The 11,991-nt window shown below is 39.8% G+C and overlaps 1 protein-coding gene across 1 annotated transcript in view; it reads left to right on the top strand.

Annotated features, from left to right (window-relative positions):
• LOC108794943 (contactin-associated protein-like 2) overlaps positions 1-11,991 on the top strand; it is a 575,529-nt gene that overhangs the window by 67,401 nt on the left and 496,137 nt on the right. Inside the window, exon 2 of the mRNA XM_018566095.1 lies at positions 1,425-1,618. Within this exon, the coding sequence (XP_018421597.1) occupies positions 1,425-1,618 (194 nt within the window). The remainder of the gene's footprint in view (positions 1-1,424; positions 1,619-11,991) is intronic.

Here is an 11,991-nt window from a genome sequence, read left to right on the forward strand (position 1 = left end):
GAAATTTGCCCTACATGTTAGAAAATCCATGTGGTTATTTAGCATATGCATCATTTTATCCACAGACGGAAAACTGACTTTCACTGTGTATACATCGTATGATCAGCTGACTCAGAGAGAAAAATGTTGGTGGGTCCCAGCAGTCCAGCTATCTGAATCACCAACTTTATCTTGTGCATCTATTTCTGCCTGTTTATGACTACCCTTTTTTCAGCCATCATTTTATATGCTACATTTTTTTTTAGCCAATTAGGAATTTTGCAAACATGCCACATTTTTATATATACTGTTTTGAAGTTTGCTGTTCAAAGTAAACTATATATATTGCAGGATGTCTTTGAGGTCTTTCATTAAATTATATTGGGGGATTATGTAAATAGGATAATGTGTGCTACCACTTGCCTTTGATATACTTTGCTTTATATATTCAAAAGATTAAGGCCACCCTCTGTGCGGTAAGAAAGTAGTTTTATACACTGGCAGGAAGCCTTGAGAAAATTGCTTAAAGGTAACACAGGTCAGAAAGATACACAACATTGAAGAGATATTGGTAGGAGGTTGATCATTTAGCATTGATTCTTATCAAGCTAAACTGTTCATTGGTATTGGAAATGGAAAAGAAGGTTTTAGGTGCTCATATACTAAACACTTATTTAGTATTTATTAGACAATTTTTCACAGTGTAGCCCTACAATTGTTTCCTATATGTTGGGAACATATGTGGAAATACTATGTTTTTTTAGCGGAGACAGGAGCAATTACAATTCAGTTTTGGCTTGACATCTGATTTAAATAAAAAATGATCCCAGTTAGAAATTGGCCATAGCACGATTCTTAATTAGTATTTCGATACAATGTACACTGTACTTGAAAACTTTTGTAGCTTAACCCACTTTGTAAAATACTAAGTTTATGGTAACTGTATTGGAGTAATGTAACATCTTCAAAACATATTTTCTAACATTTTCTGAGGATTTTTGCTTATTTAGTTTGTATTAAAGATAACAGTATATTACATTATATTCAGCTGGAAACACCAACATGGCAGGGCACAGTTAGGTTTTATATATTGCTCCCAGGCCTTGTTATAAACATTGACTTTGCAAAACTTACCTCTGCTGGTAGCTTTCATTAATATTAATCAGCAGCTTTGTTCAGGTGGGTGATGTTTCATTCTCCCACTGTATTTGGTCACCAAGGAAGACCCAGAGCTAGGAAAGTAGTGAAGCTTTTATCACCATAAGAGGTACCCACTGAACACTACATGTTTTAAGAGAAACCCATTAAGAACTATACAGGAGACAAAACCATAATAGATGTTAACTGTTCTTTAATACTTTTCTTTAACAAAAATGTGTTGATTATCTTAAGTTAAAGGATTATGTTTGCAAGTTTACAATATTTTATGCTTTCAAATTCAACAGGGGCTGGAGGTTGGTCACCTTTGGACAGTGACCATTATCAGTGGCTGCAGGTTGATTTTGGAAGCCGGAAGCAGATCCGTGCAATTGCTACTCAAGGGAGATACAGCAGTTCTGACTGGGTGTCTCAGTACCGCCTACTATACAGTGACACTGCAAGAAACTGGAAACCGTATCATCAAGATGGAAACATATGGGTAAGTTATAGTAATTTCCTGCTAAATATTATTACATGTCTTACTGTATACAGTAGCAATTTGCTGATATCATGCAAGAAAAATGTAGAACTTTTAGAAAAATAAATCATTTTTGTAATAAAGCTTGTATAGAGAATACAGATTAAAAAAATAATATGGAGCTGGACAAGAGGCACCATACAGTGCCTAAATGGACCTCTTTTGTAAGATATTTCCCCCTTCCAGCATCACTGTATTTGCTGCATATATGCAAACTTTTGGATAAGGATATAGAAGATGTGCCCTCATAATGCAGTGACTGGTGTCTGAGTGGCTTATATATAGGTTTGAGAGTTGTCCTGTGTGCTGAATGCTGCAGCTTATACAAATGTCCACTACAAGAAACGTGTTATTTGTCTAGAAAAATCTGTAGTCTCATATCGTAGGTAGGGTATTCAGGCACTTTATGCCTGATTCACACTTTTGCAGTGTGTAACCATACACACATTAAGGTATGTTATGTCACATCTTAATGTACGTTGCAGAAAGAGACCTATGCTTTTATTGCAGCACACTACAAAACACAGAAAGTTTACATGTGTGCATTGTGATGCACTAAATACAGATCCATTGTGATGTGTTTGGGATGTGCGTTTTGTGTATTATGGCAGCGTGTTTTGAAACATAACATGAAAATGTAAAATCAGCCTTAGGGTGCATGCTAGTCTTGTGTTCATCTGCAACTCTTTACTCCTTTTTTTTTTTTTTTAATTAAATCTTTATTCAAGTTTTTGACATCAAATTTTTACAACAATTTCATACAAAGTTAACATTCTCCATTCTTCCCATACAACCCCAGCCCTTCCCACACCCCCTCCATCCCTCCCCTTTCCCCAATATAGACCTCTCCGGCCACTCTAAGGACAAGGCACAAAAATTCCACCCCTCCCCCCAAAAACCCCTCCCTTTTCTACCCTCTTTTCACCTTCAAATTGGCAATCTATGGGCCCTCCCCATGGGGCTACCTCCCCCATGTGTCCCAGACCTAATGCGGGTGTGAAACTGTGCAAAATAACAGACCTGAACATATAAAAATAAATAACAGTAATAAACATCCCCACCCCCCCCCCCCCCAAGCCATTTGTCATTACCCCATTTCAATAGTGCTACTAGGAAACAATACATTGGGGTATTATACTTTACACATGTCCCACATATATTCCATAAACCGACCCAGGAACATACTAAACATTTTTTCCCCGTGACCTTCTACCTCCTGCAATAGGCGGTACACCGTGAACGACACCACCCTCTGTATACTACTACAAGGAAAGATAAGGAAAAAAGGGAGACACAAAGAAGACAAGGGGATAAGCAAGGAGGTCCTCTGTTTGCGCCCCCCCCCCAGCTAATCCCCCTGCCCGCACCCAGTCCCCTTCCTATAACCCCCTCCTTTTCTGTTTTATTTGCCCAGATCGTTGCCATTGTTGGTCTAACTCCGTCCTTGGTTTCCGCGCATATTCTGGCCACCCCGGCAACTCTGTAGGGGTAATGTCCATTTTCTCACAGAACTCCACCAGGTCTTCCGGGTGCCGCAAGGTTGCTGTTCTACCTTCGTGCGTTGCGATGAGGCACGCTGGGAACCCCCATCTATATGTGATTTGCCTACTAATTAAGACCTGGGTCAGGGGTTTAAGCACTCTCCTGCGCGCCAGAGTCTCTGGTGCCAAGTCCACATATGCCTGGATATTGACCCCATCCATAACCATCTCTGATGCGTTTTTCATGCTTTCCGTAATTTGTGCTTTATCCGCATAGTAATGGAACCGTACTATTACATACCTGGGGTTCTCTCCTCCGCTTGCTATGGGGCGCCTTATTCTGTGAACTCTATCAAAAATTATCTCTGTAGTCCTGGGGCGTCTCATACCCTTCTCCATGTACCTGCACTGGTCCTGCAGTTCCTGAATCGCTTTGGTGTGCACATCAAGCCTTTCTTCCGTGTCCTCTACCCTTTTTAGTACTTGAGACATCTCAGTTCTAATTGTGGTAAGGTCTGCTTTAATTGAGGCTTCCATGTGTCCCAGTAACTTAGTAAGGTCTTCTTTTGTGGGTAGGGATTGGGCTAATGTATGTAGCGATAGTGCAGTACCTTGGTGGAAATCGTCCGAGGTCCCCGAGAATGCTGGTGAGCTGAGTCGTCCATCCGTGTCTCCTGCTGTTCGGTCTCCGCGGTGTCCTGGGGATGGCGCCTCGTCAGCTGACTGTGCAACCTCTCCTCCTTCCCGTGCGCCGCATCCCTGTGACGTTGGTTCCGGCGCCCAGAGCCGTCTGATTGCTCCTGCTCGGGGGCCTTTCGTGGCGTCTTTCTTCTGGGCTCTCCTGCCCCCCATCGCTTAATCGTGAGTACAGACTCCTCGGTCCCGTCACCCCCGCCAAGTCAAAGTACCGGGTCAGCAGGCCGGCTTAATCGGCAACAGTGCTCTGCTATTGTGGGTTCCTATTCACCCGGCTTGGGAGGGAGCTCGTGGATGTCTCAGCTACTCACTGCTCAGCGCCATCTTAAGCAGGCTCCACCCCCTTCTAATCAACTCTTTACTCCTGATACAGGTTTACTCTAATCAGCATTTTCTTTTTAATGGAAATTTTAAATGTTCACAGCAGATAAGCCATAGACCAATGCTGATTAAAAAAGGATGTTTTTGATGTAATTTTTTCTGAAATCCACCTCCACAAAATGTTATCTAATTATTAAGCACTGTGGTAACATTATTCACGTTTAACTATATACACTAAGTGTATATAATGATATAACAGTTTTTCTTTACATCAATGTATTATTCTGACAAAAAAATACCTTCATTGAATATAATAAAATGTCCAGGATAACAACTTTTCATGTGCCAATCTATTTTCATAAAATGGGTATTTACTGATTAAATTTTTTAATAAAATGTGGCACATATTCCAAATAAATATATAAGGTAATTCAATACAAGCAAGGACATTTTATTAACAAGATCGATGTTCTGTATTAAATGACTGGATTTGAGGCCTTACTATGTAGTGTAGTTAAAAAATTAAGACAGATTACTAAAATATATTATGCATTTATCATAAAGCTAGCACCCATTGTGCACTATATTTCTGATTGTTGATGAGTAAGATTAATTAAAGTAGAGTTTGTGTTGATTGCAAAAGTATATTAAGTGAGCAGATTAGATTGTTATGGTTCAGGGAAAGAATAGGCAACTTGTTGAATAGAGAGTTGAGGTTTCTTGTATGTCTTGGTCAGCTGAATGGGAATCTGGTGTGGAGAAGCATTTGATGTTGATTTATAATATATTGAATGTTAGTACAACATGTTTGGTTTATTCCATTAAATCATGTACAAGACCTTTTATTACAAGATTCTGGTGTAAATACATTAGTCAAGAAAATGATGCTCTTGAATAATGTGTGAACAAGAATAATGCGTGAACAAGGAATTACTGAGGCATAATAAAGCATACACTTCAAGGTCAATAGAGATTTATCTGAAGATGGTCAGAAAGCACAAGCCATCCACTGCACCCTTAGAGCCACATTTTTGCGCAAGATAGTTATCCTAACTAGACCATTAACTCTGTAATGGCCTTTAAACAATCCTCATTTGTAGACTATATTTAAAAAAAAACACAGGCTTTGGGTCAACTAGCTTATTACACCACTATGACAATTCGTTTGGGGGTAAAAAGTAGATTTGGGCTGTACACAATTCTCTTTGCAAGTTCCTATAGACCTGACTTTTTTATTCAGGGGTATAGCTTCTAAATACGTAGCTACCTATGCCATAACTAAAGTGGTAAACCTATTTTGCCAGGCATTGCCAGCAACTGTAGTCCTTTCCAAAAATTCTTTCTTTTTTGGTGTCAGCATACCTATGGCTGAAAAAGCCATAAGGCATTCTAGCTATGTGCCTAAAGATGCAGCTACTGAAAGGAAGTTTGTTGTTACAATTTTGGTTGTCAACATCTGCAAAAGAAGAAAAATTGAGGTATTTCCATAAAAATAACATTCAAAAGCCGTGTCTACTACAAAACTCTATACTGCATATCAGTGCTGTGACAATGTATTTCAGCACCCAAGGCAACATGGGCAAAGGGCACCCCCCCAATTTTGTCCTATTCCTGTTCAAATATTTTCCTAGATGTACCTTTCCTGTTAAGCACATTATGTACTTGCTTGTGTTTACCTGTTCACCAGGTGACAGACGGGCCTCAATTTGTGGAGACAAAACCTCTGTTAATAATGAAAGTAACAAAAAGAAAGAGGAGGTAGCCATAACTTTTGTACCATCTTCCAGCACAGCTAGCACCCAACAAGGTTAAGAGATATCTGTTTTCTAAAATCCAGAGCTCTTGTAACCAATAGGTCTTAATTTACTTTATATGCCATTTCTGTACTACAAAAGAGTTAGCAGATATTGTTAGGAGACTTGTCAAGATATCTACCTATGAGCAGGGCAGATCCTTTACTCTTCTGTGTGGAAGGCTGAAGTGTAAGGACACAGGCTTTTATCTTTCAAATGTTCACGTTCAGATATCTACCTATCTTTGGCCAGCCTTAAACATAACCACCCAAACCAGAGGCTAATACAGGAGCAGGTTATATATCTTGTTTGTTTATGTTTTATTATTGTTTTCAAGCAGAGCTATCAACATTTGCCCCGATACAAGCAGTAAGTGTATACAGAGTTTTAACAGAAGTGCTCCCAGAAGTCCTAAGCAAACATATTTCAGGAAGTAAGTCCTCAGACAGCTCGAAAGACAGCAGCAAAAACCCACTAGACATGGCAAACAGAACAGGCCAGGTAATGCAAAAGCTAACTCAGCAGCAAGCAATGAAGCAAAACAGAGCACAGATATTCAAAAGGTTTTGAGCCATATACTGCTATTCTACAATATTAAATTTGCTGCTGTAAAGACAAAGATTTGGTGAACCAGGGGCAACATTTTAACATATTTATTAACAAATAGGCCAGCTACACTTAACACATAACATCTGGGCTGGACTTCATTATAAAAATATGATTGAGTGCTTTCTTAACTGTACGGAAAAAGTAACACTGTTGAATAGTAGAACATAAATGAAAGAATAACTGTCATGAGATGAACGTCACTCTGCATTGAACTTTTACGTATCTTGTTTACAATAAATTAACTATATAGAAAATATACAAAAAAATAGGGAACTTCCGGTCAGAGGGAGATTTCCTCTGACCGGCAGTGCCCTCGGGAAACATGGAGCCGGCTTCCTGGCCAATCAGGAAGCCGGGACGACAGGTAATTACTCACCACCTGATTTCCCGATTGGCTGGGAAGCCTACTCCATGCTGTTTGGCCGGCTCCATGCTGATTAGCCGGGAAGCTGGCTTCCCAACCAAGCAGCATGAAGCCGGCTTCCCGGGCAATCAGGAAGCCGGGTGACGTGTAATGACTCACCTCCCAGCTAACCTGATTGTCTGGGAAGCCGACTCCATGCTGAATGGCTAGGAAGCCAGCTTCCTGGCCAATCAGAATCGAGCAGGCCAAACAGAATGAAGCCGGCTTCTCGGCCAAACAACATTGAGCCGGCCAAACAGCTCGATGCTGATTGGCTGGAAAGCTGGCTTCTCGGCCAATCAGCATCGATCTGGCTAACCTGCATGGAGCTGGCTTTACGGGCAATCAAAAGGCCGGGCAGTGGGTAATGACACACTGCCCAGCTTCCTGATCGCCCGGGAAGCCGACTCCATGCTAACAGAAGTACCGGTATCGTTATTCGGCGACTACCGGATATCGGTACTCGTATTCGATACACGAGTACCCAATTAAAGGAAAGATATGTTTAGCATTGGGAACAGGTACCTGATGAGCAGGGATAGTTTAGTGATCCTCCCAGCGACCTGTGGAGATTACCTAGTGTCCAGGGCAAATGCACTTAGGAGTATTCCAGCTAGTTGGTCTAACACACTTCTTCTCACTGCTCTGCTAGGATAGCATACGTTTGGGAAGGTAACCACTAAGAAGGCTCATGGGTACACATTTAAGGAAGCATACACCCTCCTTTATTTAACCTCAGCATTCCTGAACTTCCTTGTGATTGAGGTGTATAAGTGCCTTACTGTGCCGAGTCAAACTTTGGAGAAGTAATAATGCACTGTTGTAACTGCTGATTACTTGCTATATAAAAGAACATTTAAAGGAGAAATTGTACTGCCTGTTCTCTTTAAATCATTGCCACACAGCTAGCCCACCCACATGTTTTTCAATTACCAACTTACAAAATAATGTCATAACATTATAGATGTAAGTTTTATTTTACTTGGTGCCTATTCTTTTGGATCATGTCATAGCATACGTATTATATTTTTTAATGTTAATATAAGATAATCTCTTCTGTATGTGGTTTGTGAGAAGAAGAGTGGGAATCTGGAAGTTGTGTATTTTGCTAGAATTATTTTTGCCAAGTCAAATTGTAATTTGTCATGTTAATTTTTATTGTAAGTTTGGCAGACTACAAATGAAAGACAATAGCATGAAAAACTTGTACATTCCAAGCTTTCGTTCACATCCATTACATAAACTGCTTTCCATTGAGTTCAGTCGACAATTACATTCATCTTGCTGTTTAAATTAAGAATTTATTGGATCAAACACAATGGTCACGTTTGGTTCTACTTTTATTCTATGGTCTGCAGTTATTAAACAGTAATATTAACAGATTCTAGTTTGTGTTTAAAAAGTTGTAGATCTTAGGCAATGCCAAATGGATGATTTTAAAGCCAATATACAAATATACTACATATAATGTACTGTGTTGGTATTTTTCTTTCTATTTAACAATAAATAACTTTATTACATTCTAACAGATGTATGTACTATATTTACATGTAGCAATGTAACAGCGATCCTGTACAGCAGGCTCTATAGATGACTGTTGTTACCCTGACAACACTTGGCAGTGCATCCATTTTCCCCCAGATTCCCACAATGTAGTGTTCAGTGCCTGACCTGTCAGTATGCACAACTGACAGCAGTACATACATAAGATCTTTGGGCTGCTTCAGTAGTGCATTGGAGAAGAGAAAAGCAAAGTTATTTTGTGATTGCAATTTTTTTTTATATATCCTTTAATGTCTGTGTGCTAGCAACATTTCTCCTGTTGTCTTTAATTGAAATCCTGATATAAACCCTGGGAAACATTTACTCAGGCTAGATCATTACTGGCTAGCAGTGAAAACACATACATACCTAAAGAGTGGTCTCTTGTTTAAATGACACCAGAAAACCTACAGCATCTTTTTTTAGGACCATTTACATTTGCAAATGTTTCCAGATGTGTCACTGAAGGTATGCTATAGATTAACCATATCAAGATACAAAGATTTATATACACAGGATTATTCACTAAAGGGTGACGAGCTTGAAGAAGATAGGAGAAGTGAACAATCCAGGACAACATAGCTGTACTGAAAAGTAAGTTGAATAGAAGAATTTTTCAATATCAGCTATTTTTTCCTAGATTGTTCACTTCTCCTTCCTTCTCCAAAATCTTCACCCTTTAGTGAATAACCCTGACAGTTTGTATGTCTCTCTGCTTCAGTTGTGTGTGTGTTCATTTTTTTAAATCCTTTATTTTCTAACAATAACAATTGAAATTCTAGAGAATGGAAATCAAGGCAATTCTTTTCAACTGTAGAAATAATTTCCCATAATCAAAGTGTCTTGCCTTTTACATTATTGTTCTGCAGCATTCTTGATATGTCAGGCACTAAATATTTATCCTAAATTGGGTAGCAGTCCCTATGGGCTAGTTGCGGTGCCATAATAACATGACAGCAGTTTTGCAATTTCCAGTGTCACAATGGGTCAGAGGTGCAACCCTCCAGTGGCATCTTCACCTCTTGCACTGCCCAAAAAGGAATATCTAACAGCACAATACCTCCCTGTGTTCTACCTTTTGAATGTTTTGCAGACTATATCTACTCCCAGTTTCAATTGACTACAATACATGGTAGCTATTATTCCTTTACTCTGGCTGCATTTTTTTGAAGGATCATATTACCTAATTTATAAAGAGGAGTTTATGGTACATTCACAACTTTTTTTAGCATTTTCTACTGTAATATACCTTTATTATGGTGCATTGATGGGGAATAAAAACATATAACATGTGTCAGTACAGGGCAATCTAATTCTAACCATGCCAAAACCTAAGGAATTTTCAATTTTGCTTAAAATGCAGGCCCCCCTCCTCCCTACTTGTGCCTTTTTCTTCTTGAAGATAAGAACTATCTACACAAATCCAGGTTCAACTTTTTCTTGCTATCTGGTATGAACTCATGAACCATCTATGAACTATTGACTTGTGGGATGCTGGGTTTATATTAACATTTCCCTACAAACAATTGTAAGTAGCTGTGAACATCTATAACAGAGCCCCTGTGGTCTGAACATTCCTTGTGAGATGCAGCTGATAATTCCAAATCCTCAACAGGCATATTGGAGCACACTATGTAGTCAATGCTATTTACAAAATAGTATTTCACTGTGTTGCTCCATAACATGCCTTTGTAAGAGTAGTGGAGTAACACTTTAAACTAAAGTATATATGATGTTGGACAAGGGTGACATTAGAAGATTAAAATTATGCCTTGTCATTTTTTACACACCTAATTTCCAGTCTGATTCTACTTTAAGTGCTGCTTTGGAACCATTTAGAAAATAGTTCTATTATGAAGGGTTTTATAAGGCTGTCAAGAAAATATTACCTACTTTGTACTTTTTATCTATTCATTGATAATTACTGTATGTAATGTATTGAGGAGCAGAGACCAGATTTGCTTTTACAAGTCTAGCTCTACATATTCAAAATGTTAGACATAAATGGATATTCATAAGACTGGGATTCCCTGAGCTATGGATTAGAAGAAAAAAACTGCTGACTGTGCGTAAGAACAGGTAGTGTGTCAATGTATTTAAATTTAACTTTTCTCCTTGATTATAATACATTTTATGATATGCCATACCGAGATAATAAGTTCAGGGACTGTGGTAGTTTTAAATCAGTTACAAAACTGCAGAATGCAAGTGAACATCAGGCAGTAAATGAAAAAAAAAACCATAAATAAATGCATTAAAGGAAAATTATGAGGTGAGTGCTTTTCACTCATCCTCATAATCCGAGCCAACCTGTGACAATGAAACTGTCACAGGTCGGCTCAGTAGATCGGGAAGTGAGTGAACACATACCGGCGCTCGCTCACTTCTCGATCCTGTCACTGCAGAGAGAGACGTGGCAGGGGAGTGACTGGATTCTCCCCTCCCCTGTCCGATCCTCCAGCGCTGACTGGCGGAACGGACGGGGGAGGGGGTGGGTACAGCTGGCTCTGCTTCTAGATAGTCAGAGCCAGCTGTCACTCATGCAGCTGGGGCGATCCAGACATAATTGTCGGGATCCGTTTCAGCTGCGGCGTCTCAGTATACCGCGAGCTGCAGCTCGCGGTATACTGAGCTTTGGGTAACGGGAGGATGCTAGTTTGTGTCTTTCCATTACCCTTCGGAGAACTATGGGGAAAAGCCCTAACCCCATAGTTCTCATTTAACCTTCCTGGCGGTATGATTATGCAGGATTTTAGCATGCCCAAGCTGTACATTGTTTTTCATGGCAATTTGTTGTTTCATATTGTAGGCTTGTAATTCTTAGTATATCTTAGGAATAACTCACTAAATCTGTCCAAACAAGAGTCCAGTAGACATCCCGGGTATGATAAAGTTTGAAACACGAAATCATAAACTGAATGCCGACATCGGCCGTGGCGCACATAGCAGAGGACACCGCGGGGCTCGTAAGGACAAGGTAAGTAACACTTTTGAGCAATCCCGAGTGTGGCTCGGGGTTACCGCTCTTGGTACTGAAAATTAACCCCGAGCCACACTCGGGAATACCGCCAGGGAGGTTAATGCAGTCACTTAAAATCATTAAAGCTTGGCTGCCCATGACACTGTCACTAGTTTATTGGTTTTCCTTCCTTGGACAACTTTTGGTAGGTCCTGACCCCTGCAGATGGGGAACATCCCACATGAGCTGCAATTTTGGAGTTGCTCTGTCCCAGTCGTCTTGCCATCACAATTTGGCCCTTGTCAAAGTCGCTCAAATCCTTATGCTTGCCCATTTTTTTCTGCTTCCAACACAAACAGAATGTTCACTTACTGCCTAGCATATCGTAACCACTTCCAGTTGCCATTGTAATGAGATAATCAATTTACAAAACACATAAGTGCTTCTCCACTGGAACATATCTAATTTTACCCAAGCAGTTTTTCTCTTTTTTGAGTGCAGTTCCCACCATTGGAGATATATATATATAT

Source organism: Nanorana parkeri, unplaced genomic scaffold, assembly GCF_000935625.1.
Source record: "Nanorana parkeri isolate BGI_ZX_2015 unplaced genomic scaffold, ASM93562v1 scaffold916, whole genome shotgun sequence".
Classification (NCBI taxonomy): domain Eukaryota; kingdom Metazoa; phylum Chordata; class Amphibia; order Anura; family Dicroglossidae; genus Nanorana; species Nanorana parkeri.